General features: G+C 44.3%; 2 protein-coding genes across 4 annotated transcripts in view; both read right to left on the bottom strand.

Moving 5' to 3' along the window:
• Positions 1-9,243, bottom strand: part of KRI1 (KRI1 homolog) — a 157,887-nt gene extending 148,644 nt beyond the window's left edge. Inside the window, exons 1-3 of the mRNA XM_070741788.1 lie at positions 9,111-9,243; positions 8,956-9,020; positions 8,221-8,326 (exon numbers count right to left, since the gene is read on the bottom strand). Coding sequence (XP_070597889.1) covers positions 8,221-8,326; positions 8,956-9,020; positions 9,111-9,234 — 295 coding nt within the window. The 5' untranslated portion in view covers positions 9,235-9,243. The remainder of the gene's footprint in view (positions 1-8,220; positions 8,327-8,955; positions 9,021-9,110) is intronic.
• Positions 9,244-15,667: 6,424 nt separating this feature from the next.
• The window catches only part of AP1M2 (adaptor related protein complex 1 subunit mu 2), a 124,895-nt gene continuing 116,740 nt past the window's right edge, over positions 15,668-23,822 (bottom strand). The window contains exons 1-3 of one of the 3 annotated variants that reach the window (XM_070741796.1): positions 20,406-20,477; positions 17,716-17,876; positions 15,668-17,040 (exon numbers count right to left, since the gene is read on the bottom strand). In XM_070741796.1, coding sequence (XP_070597897.1) covers positions 16,681-17,040; positions 17,716-17,862 — 507 coding nt within the window. In that variant the 5' untranslated portion in view covers positions 17,863-17,876; positions 20,406-20,477 and the 3' untranslated portion in view covers positions 15,668-16,680. Of the gene's footprint in view, positions 17,041-17,715; positions 17,877-18,214; positions 18,702-20,405; positions 20,478-23,822 lie in introns of those variants that run through there. The other 2 variants (XM_070741795.1, XM_070741797.1) reach the window with 2 other exon arrangements.

Below are 23,822 nucleotides of genomic sequence, written 5' to 3' on the forward strand. Positions count from 1 at the left end.
AACACCATCTGCGCATGCGCAGATGGTGTTTTTACTTCCGCAGCGCTAGCGAGGAGCCGAAGATTGGGGTTCCTGGGAAGGGGACTCAGCTGGGAAGGGGCGCTGGGGTTTCCCCACCGCCCACGCAAACTCCTCGCTGCCGCTCGCCCGCCCTTCGCCTGCCCACGCCGCTCGCTCGCGCCGCTTCCCAGCTGAGTCCTGAAGCCAATTCGCTTCAGGACTCAGCTGGGAAGCGGCGAGAATGAACGGCGTGGGCGGGCGAAGGGCGGGCGAGCGGCAGCGAGGAGTTTGCGTGGGCGGTGGGGAAACCCCAGCGCCGCTTCCCAGCTGAGTCCCCTTTCCAGGAACCCCAATCTTCGGCTCCTCGCTAGCGCTGCGGAAGTAAAAACACCATCTGCGCACGCGCAGATGGTGTTTTTACTTCCGCAGCGCTACTTTGCGAAAAACCGATCATTGCGCGGGCAGGCAGGCGGTGGACAAGCCGTTCGCCCACGCCGTTCATTCTCGCCGCTTCCCAGCTGAGTCCTGAAGCCAATTCACTTCAGGACTCAGCTGGGAAGCGGCGCGAGCGAACGGCGTGGGCGGGCGAAGGGCGGGCGAGCGGCAGCGAGGAGTTTGCGTGGGCGGTGGGGAAACTCCTCGCTGATGCCCGCCGCTCGCCCTCCCGCCAGCAAGAGGGGGAAGACCTAGGGAAGCCGCCCAGCAGCTGATCTGCCAGGCGCCATCTACGCATGCGTGCCCATAGAAAAAAAGGGCGCGCATGTGCAGATGGTGTTTTTACTTCCGGGTTGCAAAATTGCCATATAGCCGTTTCGCAATGATCGGGATCGCAATACCCGGGGGATCACTGTATATATATATATATATACACACACACACACACACACACACACACACACACACACACATCATGCTCTGGATTCCACGATACCATGGTCTTTCGAGACTGAAGGATGCCATTGCATATACCTACATACATATACTGCTCAAAAAAATAAAGGGTACACTTAAATCACACAATATAACTCCAAGTAAATCAAACCTCTGTGAAATCAAACTGTCCACTTAGGAAGCAACACTAATTGACAATCAATTTCACATGTTGTCACCACATTCAACTTTGCATAGAACAAAGAATATTTCATTCATTCAGATCTAGGATGTGTTCTTTGAGTGTCCCCTTTATTTTTTTGAGCTGTGTGTAGGCAGCAATATAAATTTTCAAATAGAGCAGTACCTCTACTTACGAACTTTATTCTTTCCGTGACCAGCTTAAAGAAGAAGCAATTTTTCCCATAGGAATCAATATAAAAGCATATAATACGTGCAAACCCATTAGTGCTCGGAATTTGGATGGGGAGAGAAACAGAGACCATGTGGCAGATCAGAGAAGGTTTGCATTCAAACACCCCCCGCTTTCCCCAACTGGTTCGCCTTTTTCGTGTGTCACCGGCGCAGGGCTTCCTGAGTCCGTGTCTGCCGGAGTGGGGTTTTGTCCAGTCTTCCAAGAGAACAAGTACCATTATGAGGCAAAGTTTCCGAGTTCCGCCCGGCAAGGATGAGGACCATGGAGAGGCGACACAGTAAGTCTCCTCCGAAGCCACTTCCACACGATCCGTAGCACCCCTTCTCTTTCGGTTCCCCATCTCCACAGGCCACTACCGCATTTCAAAATCCAAGGTGGGGGAACTTTTAACGCCATTGGCAGCGCTGGTGATTGGAAGTGAATTTATTTCTTCCCTAGTTAGAGTTAGTGTGCTCCAGCCTAGCTAGCTAGATGAGTCCCCGCCGCATACGCAGCGTGTTTCCCCCCTCAGCACGCTTTCCTTTTCTAGAATGGGGTCTCCCTGGAGGAAGAGGCTCTGCCTTTTGTTCCTGGTAGGATTAGGGCTCTCTTGTCATTCTGCTCAGTCCAGCTTTAAACCCACACACACAAAAGCTCCAAACTTCCCAAGCTCCCTTGCTTAGTCTCATTTGGAAAGTGTGTGTTTGTGTGTGAATTTAAAGCTGGCCCAAGGAGAATGACAGAGAGCCATAATCCTACCTGGCGGCAAGAGGGGGGAGAGATCAAGGAAGGCAGAGCGAAAGAAAAGAAAGCCTTGGGCCAGCTTTTAACCCCCCACACTTTCCAAACAAGATTAAGCAAGGGAGTTTGGAAAGCTTGGAGCGAGGAGAATGACAGAGAGCCCTAAACCTACCCGGCGGTGGGGGTGGGGGAGAGATAAAGGAAGGCAGAGCAAAGGAAAATAAAGTTTGGCTCCAATTCCTTTCAAGCATCAGAGCCATCATGAACACGCAGCTCCCTTGCTTAGTCTCGCTTGGAAAGTGTAGGAGGGGTTTAAAGCTGTCCCGAGACTTCCTTTTCTTTCGCTCTGCCTTCCTTTATCTGTCCCGAGTCTACGGAGAGGGGCAGCATATAAATCCAATACATTATTATTATTATTATTATTATTATTATTATTATTATTATTATTATTATTATCTTTCCTCCCCCACCCCCGCTGGGTAGGATTAGGGCTCTCTGTCATTCTCCTCAGGACAGCTTTAAACACCACACAAACTCACTTTCCAAACAAGATATATCAATCTATTCTCCAAAGCACCTGAGGGAAGAACAAGAAGCAATGGTGGAAACTAAACAAGGAGAGAAGCAACTTAGAACTAAGGAGAAAATTCCTGACAGTTAGAACAATGAATCTGTGGAACAGCCTGCCACCAGAAGTTGTGAATGCTCCAACACTGGAAGTTTTTAAGAAGATGTTGGATACCCATTTGTCTGAAGTAGTGTAGGGTTTCTGCCTGTTCTGCTGGCGTGTCTCAACCACCCGTAATTACAGGGTAATTAGTCCAGGAAGACACACACCGCACGATAAAAGGAAAACCCAAAAGTTTTTATAAACAGAAAAACAGAAACAGCTCCCTTTTTAAATGTCAAAGGGATTTTCTGGTACACACAAGGCACAGGTTAAATGCAGTCCAATTGCTCACCCAATAACTGGGAAATTGAGTGCAATTCTAAAGTCCAGAGATTCCACACACACAATCCTGAACAGCAAAAACCACGATCTTGACGAAACAATGAATCAGATAAACTGCCATGAGGCTAAAACACCAGGCTGAACTTTTATCTGTAGCACTAATTACAGCAGCCCCACCCAATGACAGGTGGCCTCATTTTCTCTTGTAATAATCCTTCAGTTGTTCTCTCCTATGCATCACTGTACGCATGTGTGGATGTGTCATTAATTCTTGTTCAGAATCCAGGGATGATACAGATGACTGATCTCCTCCTGGGCTGTCTGCCAAACTCCCCTCTTCCCTGTCACTCACGCTTCCTTGGTCAGAGGAGACTTCGTTGGCAGTTCTACTGAGCAAAACAGGCCTGCGGCATGTGGATGTCTCCGCCACATACACCTCCACATTCCTTGGGGCAAGAGCTGGGCCAGAGCTAACCACAACACTGCCTAAGCAGGGGGTTGGACTAGAGGATCTCCAAGGTCCCTTCCAACTGTTATTATTATGTAACCTTTCCTTCAAAAATGTTTTTTTTATTTCTTACACTTTTCCTTTCTACTACTTCCTCCCCTTCCTAAATATCTCCTTTTTTTAATCCCTTCTTTTATCATAACCAAAAACCTCTTAAAATTTCTCTAGGAATGTAATCAAACCTGTTATCTTAATCTTCATTACAATATCATTATAATTTTTTTAATAACTGGGATTTCATATACAGTATTATTTCAAAACAATTGCTTAAATCAAACTTCCATATGATAAATATTCAGATTTTCCATACAAAACATAACAACTTTCATAAGTTAAAATCATTACTATCTCAATAGATCAGTAAATACACAATTCGAGGTTACTCAATCATTAATTGTAAAATCTTTCTTCTACATATTTATCTTGCATAAGGAGAAACCACACTCTAAAACAGACCTGGGCAAGGGGCGGCCTGAGGGCCGCATCCAACCCACCTGGTGTTTGTGATCGGCCTGCCTGCAACCCCCCACACAGTCTTTTCCAAGGCTGCTCAGGGGAGCTGGGCATCGGAGTTGATGGGGGAGCGGCAAGGAAAGTGTGAGGAAGTCTTCTGTCTGCGAAGGTTTTTCCTCCTCTGAATGTCGTGTGCGCAGGAACAGCATTGGTGCCCTGTGGGGAAATAGCGGCGGTCAGCCTCCCCACCCCCCACCCCAGAGGTGCATGGCAGGGTGCAGAAGGTCACCCTGTGGCAGCCCAGAGGGAGGAGGCGGGGACTGTGCCCAGAGGAGGCAATGAGTCTCCGCGCCCGCTCACTGAGGCACCTCCAAGGCCGAGGTAACGGAAGTCCTGCCAAAAGCTGAGCCGGGCACAACATACACAAACACACCCGCCTCCTCCTCCTCTCTGAGTTGCCGGCTCCCGTTTTCAGAATGGGGACTGAATGGGAGTCTGGGGTCGGAGGGTGGAGGCTTGTCGGCTGAGTCCACAACGGGAAGAGAAGAGGGAGGGTGAAAGAGGGAAGCAGGAGAGGAGTCAATCATGCTCGGCTGGCTGTAAAACTGGGAAGTTCTGCATGAAACTGGAGGATAAGCTCAGAAGAAGTGGGGTAGGCTGATTGCTGGTCCCCAGAGAGACAGAGACAGAGTGTTCCCTCTAACATGAGTTGTGTGCTATAGCGCAGGAGATTTGAGATGTCTGCCCACAAGTTTCCAATTCCAGCGTGGAGGTCTGACCTCTGCACTAGAATTGGCAATTAGAATAGGGTTACCAGACCTTGATAATTTGTCCCGAAATACGTCCAAAATACGGCGTGATTTTAAAACTGACTGGATTGGATTTCCACCCTCGAGAGAAAGAGAGAAAAGCCCAGCCGGCTAATTTCCCCCCTCCCTCCAACTCCAAAATGCGGCATGATTTTAAAACTGACTGGATTGGATTTCCACCATGGGGAAGGAGTGGGGAAGAAAGAAGGAGAGAAAAGTATGGCTTTTTCTAATTGGATATTGTATTTTTTAAATTCTCATTGAAGGCATTTGTAATTGCTTCTAAATGATGTTGGTTTTGCTTTTGCAAAAAAAAAAAAAATCAAAACAACCTCCTTAGGTGCAAGTCAGCTGAAAGTCCTAGAGAGACTGAAGGTAGATAATTCATTAACAATCAAGGCATGTCAAACTGATCTGTGTTTCCTGAACTAGATACTGGATATTGGATACTAGATGTAGAAGTTGTTTATGGTTATTCCCAGTTTCTGGAAGTATTGTCTACAAGGTGGGAAGATGTTCCTCTAAAGAGATGTCTCTTGTGGCTTGTACAGATATTTTAAAACGTGAAACATTTTCTAACAACCAAGATGGAAGGGACCTTAGAGGGCTTCTAGTCCAACCCCCTGCTTAGGCAGAAAACCCTACAGACAAGTGGGTATCCAACATCTTCTTTAAAACTTCCAGTGTTTGGGCATTCACAACTTCTAGAGGCAAGTAATTCCATGGATTAATTGTTCTCACATTCACTCCTTACTTCTAAGTTGCTTCTCTCCTTGATTAGTTTCCATCCACTGCTTCTTTGTCCTACAGGTGCTCTGGAGAATAACTTGACTCCCCCCTCTTTGGGGCAGCCTCTTATTTACATTGTAAATAAGCTGTCTCAGACAGTTCTCTTAAAACAGAACTCTTATAAAATTGAACATTAAGTAATATCCTAATATACATTTCGAAACTTTTAACTAGAGGAATCAGCAAATGTATGATACTTTAGTGACTGGACAGATATTTAGCAAGATATTTAATAAATTCCACTGCTGGTTGGCACTTATAGCCAAATAAACATGCAAACAATTGTAGCCTTCTGTTAAAATGAAGCCTTCTGTGAACATAATATACTAGTTGGGAGCAAATATATCTTTGTATTTCCACTCATAAATTAGTTTGATTAACAAAGAAGATAAAAACAAGGTTTTATCATGGTTAACATGGTTTCTTGATGGTAAAAGATATATTTAGGCAGGGGTCCCAAAACCTTTTACACAGGGGCCAGTTCACTGTCCCTCAGACTGCTGGAGGGGTGGACTATAAAAAAAACTATGAACAAATCCCTATGCACACTGCACATACCTTATTTTAAAGTAAAAAACAAAATGAGGGGGGGAAGAAGTCTGAAATTCATATATGTTTATGTTTTGTTTTTAATTTAATTTTATTAATATTAGGATGTATTAATTTGTAAAATTGGATTAGAATTTTAGAACTATATAGAAGTACATAGGTAAAATTAATGGAAGATACATAGGATAAATAAGGGGTTTATGATATGTACTGTATGGTTTTATGAGTTTGCATTATGAATTTAAAATATATAGTGGTACCTCATGATACGAACCCCTCGTCTTACGAACAACCTGAGATACGAACCCGGGGTTCAGAAATTTTTTGCCTCTTCTTACGAACTTTTTCCTTCTTACAAACCCGCCGCCGCCGCCAAGAAGCCCCGCCGCCCGACTGTCGCTTTTTGAAACAGCCGGGGGGCTTCTCAGCATCCTCCTGAACCCGAACGCCAAACCCGAACTTCCGGGTTCAGCGTTCGGGAGGCCGCCGAGAAGCCCCCCAGCTGTTCTAAAAGACGACAGCCAGGCGGCGGGGCTTCTCGGCGGCCTCCTGAACCTGAACGCCAAACCCGAACCACTGTTCGTAAGACGAGGTACCACTGTACTTGGAAAGAATCAAACTAAAATATTATTTGAAAATCCCTAATTGGTTGTCAACAATGGAGGCTCTAATATACCCAAATACAATTGACATAACTAAATCAAATATAAAGAAATTCTAGATCCATTTGGCAAATTAAAAAGTAGGGAAGAATGGGCAACTCAAAATATTAATATAGACTAGTGGACCTATCTACAAATTCAAGCAAGATACAAAAAAGGTTCTGAAGGGACGGGCATAGACACTGAAACACAACAATTGGATAAACCTCTTACAGGCCCAGAGGGGAAGATAATATCTAACATATACAAATACCATATTTTTCGGTGTATAAGATGCACCTTTTTACTTCAAAAAAATGCATCAAAAACTGGGTGCATCTTATACATCGAATGCTGTGGGGGGAGTTGGGCAGTGGTCAGCAGTGGTAGCAGCAGCCTTCCCATGCTTCGGCGGCTGTCCCCAAGGCCTCCCAGCAGCCCTTGGCTGCTCCCCTCCCCGCAGGAGACTGGCAGGTATCAGCCAAGGAGCCCTCCCAGCAGGCTGAAAAGTGGCTTGGGCAAGCAACTGTGGCAGGGGTCAGGCAAGGGCCACTTCTCCCTGGCTGAGGAATTCCCTCTGTCCTTTGCTTTAGCATCAGGGAGAACATAAGCAGCGTCTGCACCACTTTCAAAGCCTCCTGCATGACCAATTCTCTGTCTGGGAGCCATTTCCTCCCCCGCCTCGCATGCCCCGTTTCAGCCTGCGCTCCAAAATCGCTTTTCCCACTGTTTAGGATCCGGGGCTCTTCTCTCATAGTTGGGAGAACGGAGCCCCAAGCGCTGTCTTCAAGCCCCACGGCCACAGCCGCCTCCGGCATTCTTCACCCAGGCAAAAGACGTGGCGGCGGAGGACACCTGAGAACCTCCCTGCCTCGTCTTTTGTCTGGGTGAAGAATGCCGGAGGTGCCTGAAACTACCATTGAATTTACCCTGGAATTATTCCTGTTAGGTATCGTAAGAAAAACATATCCAAGAAATACTAAATACTTATTACTACACATTGTAATAGCAGCAAGAATTACGCAGAAAAATGGAAAGACTCAAAGACACCAGGAGACAAGAAAATAATTTTTTAAATATATGAATATGCAAAAATGCACCAACTAACCATGGAACTGAATAACAAAAAGGATACAGATTATTATTCCATCTGGACTAAATGGTATAAATGGATACAAAAAAGGAAAGCTATCCCACTGTGAGAAATGACTCCATATACAACACTATGTGTACAAATGTATAAATATGTAATATATCAACAGAAATGTTAAAATATAGACGTTAACCCACTTGAAAATACTATTTGTATCAATGTTTGTTTCTTTGTTATGTTTATCTTTTTTTCTATCTGTAATGTCTTTTTAAAACATATATTTCAATAAAAACTATTTTAAAAAATAAAATTTCAAATAAATAAATAAATATGTATGTATATTTGGACAAAGCCACTGGACACTTGCCTTAATCCCCAACAAATTGTAAACAATACTCACCTTTCTCAGTGTAGAAATTGACATTCTTTTGATAAATTCGGGGATCCTTCGTTTTTAATAAGCCTAACATGGAATAAAAAGCACGATCCAGTTTGGGGTCAAGTTCCTAGCATGGAAGGAAAGAACCACCAGAGAGGAATATTACCATTTGGAGAGAAAATATTGCTATGTGGTACTATTTTCCAATTTGTCCCAGCAAAGACAGAACCCCCAAAATGTAGACAAGAAAGCTCTATAGACAGCCCTTTTATAAGAGAGTGCCTTAAGAGGTCTGACCCTGCTATTCTTCAAAAGAGCCCTGAAGACATCACCCCTTTCCCCAGAAAAGGCTTCATTCAGTGCTAATTGCTAAGAATTCTGCCTAGCCCTCTCCATGTCTTTTATCAGTGTTTTAATGTATTGCTTTTGCTTTTAATCCTTGCATACCATAGATAATTCTCAATGGGTCGGAGGCATTAGAGATAAATTCAGAAATTAGAAATTTAAATTATAAACAGCACTTCTAGAAAGGTGATAAAAACCGCGTCCCCCGACAGCAAAAATCTTGTGTTCCCTCTTGCGGACCTCTGGGAGGGCAGCGTTTCACTTGCAGAGAGAAACTGCCCACACATCGCTCCGAATTCTTTGGAATTTCAGTTTTCAGAGCAGCAGGGGAACACCACCCGTCAGGAAACGTAACCCGATTCTCCCGGATTAACAAAAATGAAGACTTTTTGTCACTCAATGCCTACCCACCTCCTCTTCGCTAGACGCCGACTCGGAACTCGAAACTTTCTCCTCTTCCCCATATTTGTCCTGCACTGAGGAAGCGAGAAACCAGGCATAACGTAAAGACAGCGCGATAGCAAATCGCCCAAACCCCAAACCCGACCACACCGTCCACCACTCACACCGCTGCAGCTCCTCGCGACGGCGATACTTCCCATAACGTGCAGCAAACGCCGCGTTGACCCGCAATGCCAGCTGGTCAGACATCGTGTTACCACTCAGCTTTTCTGCGTGGAAAGCATTCATTTCCGGGAGCTCAGAACGGAAAGGGTTGGGCACACCAGCGGAAGTAATTGGATCATTTCCCAGTCGCCGGAAAGCTATCAATTACCTAATTGTTCCACTGGAATGAGTGCTTTGGAGGCTAGCCAGTTAGCCTACGCAGAACTTGCCCGATATTAATATAGAATAGGTGGGACGAATTCCTTAACGTAACTCTTCAAAGTGAGGAGAATTCCAAAACGGGATGGCATCTTAAAAACCTGAACGAATTATTATTTAAGAGTTTCTACTTATGTATACATATCATTATGTATATAATATATCATTATGTATATATATTAGTGTTCCCTCGATTTTTGCGGGGGATGCGTTCCGAGACTGCCTGCGAAAATTGAATTTCCGCGAAGTAGAGATGCGGAAGTAAATACACTATTTTTGGCTGTGAACAGTGTCACAAGCCATCCCTTAACACTTTAAACCCCTACATTACAATTTCCCATTCCCCTAGCAACCATTTAGATTATTACTCACCATGTTTATTTATTAAAGTTTATTTTTAAAAAAATTATTAAAGGTGAATGAAAGTTTGGCGATGACATATGATGTCATCGGGCAGGAAAAACCGTAGTATAGGGGGGGGGACTGCAAAGTATTTTTTAATTAATATTTTTGAAAAACCGTGGTATAGGCTTTTCGTGAAGTTCGAACCCGCGAAAATCGAGGGAATACTGTATATATATATATATATCAACAAGCTGGTCTCAAGACATTATATAAAAATTCTGTGATGAAAACTTGAAGTCTTTAATTATTAATTGCAAACTCTTTTATTCTCGTGAGATTCATTCCTTCTTAATACAGTGGTACTTCATGATACGAACCCCTCGTCTTACAAACAACCCGAGATACGAACCCGGGGTTCAGAAATTTTTTGCCTTTACTTACAAACTTTTTCCTTCTTACGAACCCGCCGCCACCGCTGAGAAGCCCTGCCGCCCAGCTGTTCGGGTTTGGCGTTTGGGTTCGGGAGGCCACCGAGAAGCCCCCCCGGCTGTTTTAAAAGGTGACAGCTGGGCTGCGGGGCTTCTCAGCGGCCTCCCGAACCCGAACTTTTGCCGAACTTCCAAGTTCGGCGTTCAGGAGTTTCCCATTCCTCCACGCCGCTTCGCCCTGCCTGTCCTGGCTCAAGCAGGCGGCGGCAGAACGCCTTTGGGTTTTCGGCTGGGGGGGAGGGAGTTAGGAAGGTCCTCCTGCTCCCCCCCAGCCAAAAACACAAAGGCGTTCTGCCGCCGCCCGCTTGAGCCAGGAGGACAGGCAGGGCGAAGCAGCGTGGAGCAATGGGAAGCTGAAGCCGCTGGCGGTTTGAGTCTCCCTTTGCTCCACGCTGCTTCGCCCTGCCTGTCATCCTGGCTCAAGTGGGCGGCGGTAGACCGCCTTTGTGTGTTTGGCTGGAGGGGGGGAGCAGGAGAACCTTCCTAACTCCCTCCCCCCAGCACTTTGCCAGGACGACAGGCAGGGCGAAGTAGCGTGGAGCAAAGGGAGGCTCAAACCGCCGGCAGCTTCAGCTTCCCATTCCTCCACGGCGCTTCATCCAGCCTGTCCTCCTGGCTCAAGCGGGCGGCGGCAGAACAATCTAGAACTGAACACCCTCAAAACCGTAGAAATGGTGGTAGACTTTAGGAGAAACCCTTCCACCCTTCCACCTCTCACAATACTAGACAATATAGTATCAACAGTAGAGACCTTCAAATTCCTAGGTTCTATCATATCTCAAGACCTAAAATGGTCACCTAACATCAAAAACATCATCGAAAAAGCACAACAAAGAATGTTCTTTCTGCGCCAGCTCAGGAAGCTCAAATTGCCCAAGGAGCTGCTGATCCAGTTCTACAGAGGAATCATTGAGTCTGTCATCTGCACCTGTATAACTGTCTGGTTTGGTGCTGCAACCCAACAGCACCAAACCAGACAGAGACACAGACTTCAGAGGAGAATCAGAACTGCAGAAAAAACAATTGCTGCCAACCTGCCTTCCATTGAGGACCTGTATAGGGCACGAGTCAAAAAGAGGGTGGGGAAAGTATTTACTGACCCCTTGCATCCTGGACATAAACTGTTTCAACTCCTACCCTCAAAACGTCACTACACAGCACTGTACACCAAGACAACTAGACACAAGAACAGTTTTTCCCCAAACGCCATCACTCTACTAAACAAATAATTCCCTCAACACTGTCAGACTTTTTATTAAATCTGCACTTCTATTCTACTAGTTTTTCTCATTCCTATCCTTTTTCTCCCACTTAGGACTGTATGACTGTAACTTGTTGCTTGTATCCTAAGATTTTTATTAATATTGATTGTTTCTTCATTGCTTATTTGACCCCTATGACAAAAAAATTCTATTCTAATTCTATTCTATTCTAGACCGCACTTATCAAGCACTATTTTAGAGATAGTGATGACGTATGATTATAAAATGCAAAAAGTATTTTATTTTTCATCAGTATTTAAATTATCTATTTTTTCTATACCTATATGTTTGTGAATGCATATGCATGGAATACTGTGTCCAGTTCTGGTCATCGTGGTATAAAAAAAGATGTTAATTGTCTGGAAAATGTACACAAAAAACCAACAAGACAATAAATGCCCTGGAGGTTAAATCTTATAATGCACATTTGAGTCTTAGATATGTCTAGCTTATGAAAGACAAGGATAACAGTCTTGCAGTTTTCCTCAACATTCCTTGAGGGGCTGTCACAGAGAAGAATGGATTGAACTATTCTCCAAAGCACCTGAGGTCAGGACAAAAAGTAACAGTTGGAAGATCACGAAAAATTGATCCAACCTAGAACTAAGGAGAAATTTTCTGACAATAATAATTAATCAGTGGAATGAGTTACTTCCTGGAGTTCTCGGTAAGAAGAAATTGTATGAACCTATAATATTGAATTAAATAAACAAGTAATTTACATGTAGTGAACGTGTTTTATGAACACTGTTTTTCTTTAAGAAACAAAATGTACTGTATATCCATTATGAAAGAATTGACTTGTTTCTTACAATTGAGATTTTTTGATGTTCTCAACTCTGTTGTTTGTGGTTTTCTGGTAGATGCTAGGCAAGGATTCAAAAAAGTTGCAAAACAAGCTCAACTGTTTAAGTTTTAATTTTTAAAAATGCTCTATCTCTTCTGTGCTTACATCTGTAGCTGCACCCAGTCCTCCAATATTCCTTAAATTGCTTGACAAACAGGCAGATAGCTGGTATTAAAAAAATGTTTAGCTTTCTTCCTTTTCTCTGAAAGCCACACCTAGCACTGGGACATTATTCTAGGTCAGTGATGGTGAACCTTTTGGTTTAGGTGCCAAGAGGGGCACGGAGCCTGTGCATGCCCACACCCATAATTCCATGTGGGGGCCCTCACACATGCATACAAGACACACCCCACTCAAGGCACGTGAAGGCATACCCATTTTTCACTCTCCCCAGACTTCAGAGCCTTTCTAGGAGCCTAGGGAGGGTGAAAACGGCCACCCCCACCCGCCAGAGGCCCTTGGAGGCCAGAAATTGCCTGTTTGCCAAGTTCTGGTTGCACCAGAAGTTCCATTTTTTTTTCCTCTCCCAGGCTTCAGAGCCATTCTAGGAGCCTGGGGAGGGCGAAAAAGCCTTTCCCCCCATCCGAGTCCCTCCGGAGGCCAGAAATGGCTTATTTGCCAATTTCTTCAAGTTGTGAAATGGGCCATTTCTGGCTTCCAGAGGGGAGGTGAAGGGCGTTTTCACCCTACTCAGGATCCTAGAAAGGCTCTGAATTCTAGGGGAGGGGAAAAAAGCCACAAAATCAGATGGCTAGCGCACATATGCACACCAGATTTGAACTTACGTGCCTACTGATATTTCTTTGTGTGGCACATGTGTCATAGGTTCACCATCATGGTTCTAGATGATAAATTTCAATTCTGTAAGCCATAGGTTTATTTCAGTTTTCTGTTCAGCATCTAGTAGTCCTGCTGTGCTATTTTGTTGCCTCAGCACTGAGGGCTGCATTAGAAACATACCCAGTACAGTCTCAACACAGATTGAAAAGATCTCCTCCCAATGAAACGTCAACAAGCAGAAAATCTGAATTATGGTTTTCATTAAATTATACAGTAGCAATCTTCAAAAAGTAATATTAAGACTATGGGAACAGCTCCCTCTAGATTTGCTAGGGATTCACCAAGGCCTATAATGCATGAATTCTGTCAATTAAAAGAGCAGCCCCCAACTTTGGGGCACCAAGGACCAGTTTCCTGGAGAGAGCATTTTCCTTGGACTCAGAGGGAGCATAGTTTCATATGCTGCCTGCATCCCATGGATTGGGCTTCCCTTGTTTGCATTGACCAGTTTTTGGCATGCAGCACATCAGGTTTTCATGGATGGGGGATTGAGGCAGGAGTGAAATTCAAAAAAATTCCCTACCAGTTCTGTGGGTGTGACTTGGTGGATGTGGCAGGGGAAGGATACTGCAAAATTTCCATTCCCCACCCCAATCTAGGGGAAGGATACTACAAAACCCCCATTTCCTCCCCACTCCTGAGGGAAGGTTATTGCAAAATCTCCATTCCCACCCCCATCTGGGGCCAGCCAGAGATGCTATTTGCCAGGTTCTCCGAATTACTCAAAACTTCTTCTACTGGTGCTCCAGAACCTGTCAGAATCTGCTGAGTTTCACCCCTGGATTGGGGACCCCTGAACTAGAATACCCTTATTAGAAAAAGCAGTTTTTGGATTGGATGATACCCCGTGGAACTTTCATTTTCATCCTAAAGACAAGATACAAAAATCTTGATTATCAGGTACATTTTGCATAATCTGAATGCATCTTACCTTGTCAGAGTATTAATTTTACTTCTACTATATCTGTAATTACCCTACTGTGAAGACCTATTTAAATACTAGTTATCTAAAATAGTAAATTTTAGCACCAGTTTGATGCAAGTGCAATATCAAACTTAAATTATTTTTTCAGGGCTGGGACAATGTATTTCTGCCAAAATTGCCTGACCTCTGATGTTATAAGTTTACCTACCAGATGTTCCAAGCTGAGGATGGGACAGCCTATGGCCATCTAAATACTGCTGAACGACAGTTCTCAAAAGCCTGGCTTGTTATGGTCAATCTAGCTTCATTTGATGAATGATAGGTGGGGTTTTTCTATGCACAAATTGAAATGAGCCAAGAGAATTGAGGGAAACAAATTTAAATTATTGTTAATGAAATATTAACAATAATTTATCCATACCTAAGACAGGATAGGAACTCACAAGTCTTCTAGCTTCTAATTTGGTGCCTTTAACCTTTTCAACAATCTGGTTTTCATTGACTGGTCTTACATTTCTAATAGCCTTCAAAATTCAACCTAAAAGGGAGAAACTTGTTTGTTCCATCTGACCTCACTTGAAGCTATTCCAATTTATTTGTCCCTATAGGAGTAAAAATAAAATATGGATTACTTAAGAGCTGACTTGTTTCAGGTCTCTCTTTAGCTATAAATACCATTTGGCAAGGCTGAATCCTCCTCCTCAGAAAGCTATTAAGTTTTTTAAAATCCCATAAACATAAGCCTAGGAATCCTGGGTGGGTTCAAAAATCCATTAAGGTTTCTAACATTGCAATAGGAAACACCATTAGAAATACCATCATACAAGATGATTCCAACCTTTAGAAGAATGTTCTTGAGCAGGAGTGTAAAACTCAATTTTATTGAGGGCCACATTCAGCATAATGGTTGCCCTCAATTGGCCAGTTGTATGTAATACTATGATGACTCACAGCGACCAGGTGAATGTGGTTGGGTAGATGGTCACAGCCAGGTCACTGCGATTAGGTGGACATAGTTGGGTGGCCGCCACTAAGTTTTTGAAGATCAGTGCATAGAGCCCCAGCAGCAGCAGTGCGCCTGCACCAGCGTCTCTGCAGCCCACTCGTCAGCCTGGTCGCCCACTGGACTGCAGCCTGCAAGCACTTCTTTCAGTGGAGACACCAATCTCCACACACTTTCCACCTTTTGTGCGCACACTCACGGGGAGTGCCCAGCTAGGCTGGGGGATCTCCAGAGTGGCCCTATGAACCAAATCCACATGGTAAGCTGGATCTGGCCCATGGGCCTTGAGTGTGACATGTCTGTTCTTGAGAATCATAGCATTCTTAATGATGCCGGAAGTAAGCATCAGAGCATACAAATCTTCAAAGTTAGTAAGGCTTCCAGGACTTTGATATGAAGCAGCCCCCTTCAGCAGTGCAGAGGGTTGAACAAGGGCAGGGATTCACTCTTTTTCCCCTAAAGAGTTTTGGGATTCAACTTTTATTAACTCAGAAAGACACCTATAATGCCCAAGAATGAGCCCCTTTAAAGCAAAAAGAAAAATTTCACCTTAGAGTGTTTCCCAAGATCAAATAAATAAATAACAAATAGATTTAATATTTTTAATAATTAAATTAGTCATTCCATAAAATGCACCCTTCAAATCACAATAAATAGAATACATTTTGCCTCCTTTAAAACCTATTATAATACATTGCTTGGATCCACAAATTCATTGCAGGGAACAAGCCTTCAAAACAAGCCTTAAACTTTAGACAAACATAAAAAATTCAGGACACTTTAGAAATGCATAAAAGGCACAGCCAACCACCAAAATGCCAAGAGGGTAACAGCTACTAATGGCTCAGGAATTGTAAGATGTTTTGAGATAGAAACTAGGAAGATCACAAAATGGATGAAAACCTTTTTAAAAAAATAAGAGACTCTAATGCAGACCTTGCGAAGTTCTGGATCCCATATTTGGCAGAGAAATGGGAACAAATATCTTGTCCACCAAGAAGAAAAATCCTAGTTGTGTTTTCCTTTCAAGGCTAGTTTTCTGCCAACCGCCATTTAATATATTTACTGTTGGTGCTTTAGAATGATAATCACTATAATTCTTGATAGGAACCTAGTGCAATGCATCAGAGAATTGTTAGATCCTTACAAATAAGAGTAGATAGAGACAGAATTATATCCCTGAAAGGAATCACCCAGCATCACAAGACTGCTGAAATTCTGGGGTAGGTGGTAATGGAAGGAGGTCCCAGTGTCGTAGCAAATGCAGCCTTTATCTCAAAAAGATCCTAATCTGTTGAACCTGAATGGTATCCAAAATGTTTCTAATTTTGGGGACCAGAAGTCAAGCAGAAATGATATAGTGCAATGTGATTCCCAAGGGTCTTACATATTTGGAAAAAGCTGGAAATCCGAAGTACAGAGGAGAACTCATATAATATGTATAAATAGAAACAAATAATTCAACAGACATTTTGAGGTAGGGCAGAAGAACTATCTTTGTTCCAGAGCTCGGGGGGGGGGGGGGGGACAGTCTTGAGGAATAGAGGTCTAGCAGGCAGGGGAAAGTTAGCTTGGTCCAGACCTGAGGGTTCTTTCTGAAATTAAGCTGGGACAGAAAGGTGGTGCTCAAGGATGCACTGGATGTGTGAAAGCCCGAGATGCTCTGCTAGCTCCAATGGTGTTCGCCCCTTGGAGTCCTTCTGCTGCAGTTGGGTTTGAGGTGCCAAGAAAGAAACCACATCTGTATGACCTTCTTGAATAGCGACATGGATCGGCAGTGATCCAGAAGCATCTGGGACATTGATATCTGCACCATGCTCCACCAAGATTTTCAAGGTGTCAAGAAAGCCAGTGCGGGCAGCATCATGGGCAGGCGTTATGCCAGACCCATCTTGGATGTTAGGGTTGGCACCTTGCTTTAGCAGTTCTTCAGCTACAAAGATATTGCCAAACATCATTACCTGTAGGAAGATGGATGAAAGAGTAAGAGATATTTGCAGCATCCCCTGCCTTAATCCTATTTGCTGATTATGGGAAGTAATAGGAAAGGCTACTTTCTATTTAAGGCTCTGTTCGTACAACATACTGTACTGAGACATAAACCAATAACTGTAGAACAGTGGAGTTGGTTGGTTGAAGAGCCTAGGCAGAGCTTCCTGTAATTATACAAGATAGGGTATACTTCTTTTCTCCAAAATAGCTGTAAACAAGCTACTTCATGCCCATTAAATGACCCTATTTGTCTTGAACCCAACAAGAAAAAGGGCTAGCCTGTTTGGCCTATATCTGTGTACTATTTATTTAAAACACAAGAATTGTTTAAATGTTGGGTGAGATTTCATTCAAAGGTAGAAAAGATGGAATTGGCTATAAAATTATAAAAATGTGGGGAGGGTCCAGTGGCCTTAATCCATTATTGGGCTGCAATTTAGAATCAATTTCTGGTTGAGGGAGATGTCCTTGAGGGGGCCTCAACTGGCAACAGCCACTTTTCCCGGAAGTGCCAGACGAATGGGAGTGAACTGAGACTGGGAAAAACTGCAGAATCAGACTCCTTCACCCAGAGACAGCTAGTGTCTCTAGGTGGCACTGTTTTCTCTCTCTAGGATACAGAAACCATGTGATGCCTCACTTACTTGCAGTGCGCTCTTGCCAAAACGATTATGGGAGTCAGGATGCACCAGCTCCAGATGCAGAAGGTGTCGGACTTCAGCTATATCTCCCCGGGCAGCAGCTCCGGTTAGCCGGTCTCCAGCCCGGATCTCGGCATTTCCAGGTTGCATGCCCGCACAGGCAGCTGCAGAGAAAAAGGACAGGCGAAAATAAATAAACTGACGACCAGCCGAAAAGAATTCTTGCGCTGCCCTGCCGCAAGCAGGGTTTTTTTTCAATGTTGACACCGAAGCGTCCAAAGTTGTACTCCCCATCGGCCGGTCTGCTTGCCCGTTTTGCTTGGAAGTGACCACTATTTCCAGGATGCGGGAAAAGCATTCTGTACAGGCGTGGATGCTCCGCATCGCATTTCATCCATGACCTTTGACAACAGGCCGGCAGGGACTAGCTAATTTTTTCCCATCTCCCTGGCGGCGGCGGCCTTCCCTCGGCCGGGAATCCTGCTCGCTCTTCGGCGCTTACCTTCACTCCCGGGAGGTAGGCTCTTCTCCAAATACTTGTGAAAACAGAGCAGAAATCAGCGCTTTGCTCCGCGTTGCCTACACGGCTACAGGACTGGCCTCGCTGCTGCTCCTAAGAAGGGGCTGGCCCGGTTTAAGGCAGCGGTCGGGTTATGACAAGACAGATCGATGTAGAAGCTGCTACAATACCGACCCAGGCAGGTGTCTCTGGGGGTCGGCTGTACTGAGAAGGAAAGCAGTCAAAGATTGCCGTGGCAGGCAACGCCGCCCGTTTCTTCGCCAGCCAGTCCAAGAAAGGAGCCGGCACAGATCGTACCGAGCCCGCCCCAACTAACTGAGCTACAGCCTAGCCAGGGTAACCTCTCCTCCCTTGGCCCCGCCCTCTTATGACGGACGCTGTTTATAGCTTTTTTAATTTCATTCCGCGCTATTAATTTGGATACATTGTAACCTGTCTGATTCTCCATCTCACCGCCCTCGCCTGATCCGACCAATCATGAGCCAGCTCCGGGCAGGGATCCGGAGAATTTCGTCTTTGGATTGGTTAACTATTGGCGGACTGCTAGGCGGGTCTCTCCGATTCAAACAGTATTTCGAGCGGGAAGAAGCTATCTACGGCTCCCCCCTCTCGGTCCCAGGCAGGCAAAGCCAGAGGTCGCGACCTAGGAGGTGGCGGGAGGAACGCGAGACGGTTCTTCAAAATGATTCTCGCCCTGCCTGTGTATGCGAGTAGCCAATCCCAGCTCGTTTGGAAATCAGTGCTTTCGACTATCCTCCACCAAGGTTTCCTTGTAAAATCCACCTTGTCGTTCTTGTGCAGAACAAGAATACAGTAATTGCTTTTGAGCAATTATACATGCATTTTATCTAGTCGGAATTAACTTCACCAGTGGCTTCTCAACTGCAGGCCCCCGACTTAGCTAGGTGTTCTTTTAAGAAAGCCAAGCCAGGTTTTCTATATATACTCATCACATGGTGGTTTATCTGTCCTTCCATAGAAAGGGTTTGAAAGAGCTATACTAAACCCTGCTTTCAATCTTCAATTATTCTACTCTGGGGGTGGGGGTTGAGGGGGGGATTTTTTTTTTTAATGTTTCCTCTCTACATATCTCCAAACAATGCAATATACCTTCCATTTTAAATGATAAAATACAATATACAGTGGTACCTCTACTTAAGAACTTAATTCATTCTGTGACCAGGTTCTTAAGTAAAAATGTTCTTAAGTAGAAGCAATTTTTCCAATAGGAATCTGTAAAAGCAAATAATGCATGCAAACCCATTAGGAAAGAAATAAAAGCTCAGAATTTGGGGGGAGGAGGAGGAAGAGGACAGTCGCTGCTGAAGGAAGGTGAGGGGAATCAAAAAAATCTAAAACTTTAAGGCTTAAAAAAAAAGAGGGGCTCTGAGGCCGTGAGGAGGAGCACGTGCCTCCATACACCTGCCGTGAGGCTGCCTCCCATACACTGGCTGTTGCTGCTGCGACCTGCTGCCTCTTCCTTCCCATGCTGAAGGCTCCTCTCCTCTCACTCGCTCGCTTTGTAGCCAGCACCTTTCCTTCCCTGTGGTGTCTCCTCGGCTGCCCAGAGCGAAGGGAGCATTTCTTTTCTCTGGGCGCTGGCAGACGTTTATTCCCTGTCTAAGCACCCAGAGAAAGGAAAATGCTTTGTTTGCTCTGGACTGCCAAAGCCTCCTTAAGCATCACCAAAAGGCTCCCCTGGCAGCCCAAAAAAGCCCGAGATGGCCGCGATTAAAGGGGGAATGGCAGGAAACTGGCTGGGCCTTCGTGCCACTCTCAAATTTCCTGTGAATTTTTTCCGGGCTCAAGTTCTTAAGTAGAAAATGGTTCTTAAGTAGAGGCAAAAAAATCTTAACACCCAGTTCTTATCTAGAAAAGTTCATAAGTGTTCTGATTTCAAGCTCATACAGAATAGCCAAAGTGGAGACCTTTGGTGACATAAAATTGAATAGGTTCTTCATGGTGTACGATGGTTAAGGTGAGTGGTTGGGTCTGAAATTTGATTGGTCCGGACAAGAGAATGTGGCCGTCGATAGTTTTGACAAAAACAGGAGGTGTGACTGAGCACAGTGGCATGAGAACGAGCGAAGGTCTCATCCATAAAGTTGGTAATGGCTCCAGAATCTACCAAGGAAGTAGCAGGGAGGGTTTTGGGTGGGTTTTTTAAGTTTACCTCAGTGGCTAAGGTCAGGTGTCTTGAAGGTCTCAGTTCATCTGCCATAACATTGGAATTCGACTGGGTGCCCACCCGGCCTAACGTTTCTTTTAGGCCAGGCTCTGGTCGTTTCCTGGCAAGGTAGCCTGGACCTGGAGCGCAGGCCCACTGTTCAAGACTGGAATCACAGCAGGAGTACCACGTCTTCTCTGAGGGCAAGCAGGTAGAAGGTGTCCAGCTTCTCCACAATACATGTAGAGGCCTTGTGCTCAATTTCTGGCTTTTTCGGCTTCACTCAGGCAGGGTCTGGCCGTGCCTAGATCCATTGGTTCCTCTCGAGCAATGGCAGCTGGTTGGTTTCCCGTGTCTGCTGGTATCTGGAAGGGGCATCTTGGCACTGGGTTGAAACCGTTGTTTTGAAATCTCTGGCATGGAGCTGGCACTAGTCTGGATTTCTCACCAAACTGGCTTTCATATCTGGTGACACGGTTCTGGGTAGATAACAATTTAGTCTCAATGATCAAACAGGTCTGGTAGAGTCCATTTAGCATGTCAGGAGTTGGTTGGTGCGTCAGCTCATTCACAAACTTGGGGGTTAGGCCATCCTGGAACAGTTCCATAAGGGCTCCCTCGTCCCAATCCAGGGGTGTGACCTAGTTTCCAAAAATCAGAGATATACTCAGAGATGGTCTTGTTGCCCATGCGTAATTGGCATAACTGAACAATTGCATTTTGTTCGCGCATGGGATCTTCAAATTCTTGTTCAAACCTCTGGCGAAAAGCAGCGTAATTTTGCAGGATTTGGTCCTGACGTACTAGGAAAAGCGATGCCCACTCAAATTCCTCACCTTTGCACAGGCTTATAGTAAAAGAAACTTTCATGGCATCTCTAGCAAAATCCTCTGGAGAAGATTTGAAAATGATGAAGAAATGGGGTGACTTGATCTCTTGCCCCAATAAAAACTGATGGCTTGGCTAAATAAATCTTTGGTCTTGGTTGAACTATGATCTGTGGTGGTGCCAGGGCTGCTGCTGCTGCATCTTGATTTTGTAAAGTTATTATCTGGGCCTGTAAGGCAGTGACGGTTTGCATTAAGGCAATAAATTCTGTTCTGCTGGCGTGTCTCAACCACCCGTAATTACAGGGTAATTAGTCTAGGAAGACACACACCACACGATAAAAGGAAAACCCAAAAGATTTTATAAACAGAAAAACAGAAACAGCTCTTTTTTTAAATGTCAAAGGGATTTTCTGGTACACACAAGGCACAGGTTAAATGCAGTCCAATTGCTCATCCAATAACTGGGAAATTGAGTCCAATTCTAAAGTCCAGAGAGTCCACACACACAATCCTGAACAGCAAAACCCACGATCTTGACAAAATGCATCTCATTGTAAAACACATCCTCTTTATTTCTCCGTAAGACTTAAACTTGCACACAGTTTTCTTCTCTCATGATTTCTATCTCAGCAATTAAGTAGATAAGCTTGGCAGCAACATAAAGAAACATTCCACAAATCATTCTAAAATTTATGGCTAATTAGGGCTAGCCAGGAGTCATTAAAAAAGCAAGTAATAAATCACACATGATAGCTTACACTTCAGAGTAGGTTCGGAACGTGTTCTGTCGAGCTCTCTGGTAGACTCCTCCCAAAAATTCACAGATACAAATTTCAGACACACACACGTTTGAAAATTCAAAACAATGTTCTTTATAGCAAAAATTCAAATAAACTAAGCACTATTTTTGTATAGCAAAGAACACTCATCTCCAAACAAACTGATAATTTGTACAAGTCCCTTATCAGTTCTGAGATACTTAGCTTGCAGCTGTGAGGCAATTCATAGTCTTTCTTCTTTCACAAAGTGAAACACACTTTACTGTTGTTTAGTTTCAAAGCAGGGAAAAATCAGCGCACAAAGGTCAAAGTCAACAAGACAGGCACAAAACACAATGATCAGATAATCCTCCACAATGGCCAAACCCACAGGCTGCTATTTATAGCAGCCTCACTAATTACCACAGCCCCACCCAACCACAGGTGGCCTCATTTTCTTTGCTAATAATCTCTCAGTTGTTGCTGCCTCTGCATCGCTCTCCGCATGCGTGGCTGTATCATTAACTCTTGTTCCGAATCCAAGGGGGAGCTAGATAATTGATCTCCTTCTGAGCTGTCTGCCACACTCTCCTCCTCCCTGTCACTCATGTCTTTTTGGTCAGAGGAGCCTTCATCATCAGATTCCACCGGGAGCAAAACAATTCTGTGGCATGTGGATGTCTCCCCCACATCCACACTCCTTGGGGCAGGAGCTGGGCCAGTGCTAATCACAACAGAACGCGACCATCTTTAGATTGCAAGATTGAACAAATTCAGTGTCTCTTCCATTTTACAACCGGATGTGAGGTAATTTATTAATTAATTCTTCTCTAATATCTCCTCCCTTTTTCCTCCAAGCTTTTCTGAAAAGTCTGAAACGATCTATCCAACCCTTTCAATCAGGCTGAACTATAACCCATGTTGGACTTTCCGAGCAGTGCAGTGGAAAATATTTTACTTTCTTTGTTATTTTCATGCTTGTCAACTTCTCTAATTGATTTTTCTATTAATCTGTCATATTTTTAATTAGTAATTGCTTTTTTTCCTTATTAATTTTCAAACCCGTCACTTTTCCATAATCTTCTATTAATTCTATTAATTTTGATATTGATGTCAAAGGGTCTTCTGTTATAAAAACTACGTCATCAGTGAATGCCTGAGCTTTGTAAGATTCTTTTTTAATCTCTAGTCTTTTAATATCTCTGTTGGCTCTTATTTTTATTAATAAGGTTTCTAATGTTCAAATAAATAACAATGGTGAGATAGGGCAACCCTAACTCCTCTAAATAATTTTAACCTTTCTATTTGTTCATTATTTAAGATAATTTTGGCTGATTGATTTGAGTATATAGCATCGATGATATTAAAAAATTTTGTGCCGACTTTCGGTTTGACGTCACGTCGTGGCAGAGCGGTCTTCGAGGGCTCTCGAGATCGATCTCCGCGTTTCAGCTCTTAGGTCCGCCGTTTGAGGCAGTTGCAGCCTGGAGGGACGAGCAACTTTTAGGGGAACTCTCCCTGTACCCGTAGCGGTAAGGCAACCCGCGGGGGGAGCGGAGAAACGCCCAGGCCCGGGGCTGAAGAGATCGGCCTGTGCCGATCCGGAGACGTGGCTGCCCAACATCCTGTAGGAAGCTAGAAGAGCAGCTAATATAGATCGAGTATCGAGAATATTGAGTATCGTATTGGATGATATGATGGTTGGCGAGATTGAGAAGGGTCTTTACTGAACGGTGACGAGCGGTGGTGAGTGTGTTTCCTTGCTGCGAAGAAAAGAACCAACTCGGTGACTTAGCAAGATCATAAGGCGGCGGCCATTACCGAGTGAGGAAGAG

This window comes from Erythrolamprus reginae, chromosome 2 (genome assembly GCF_031021105.1).
Source record: "Erythrolamprus reginae isolate rEryReg1 chromosome 2, rEryReg1.hap1, whole genome shotgun sequence".
Classification (NCBI taxonomy): Eukaryota; Metazoa; Chordata; class Lepidosauria; order Squamata; family Dipsadidae; genus Erythrolamprus; species Erythrolamprus reginae.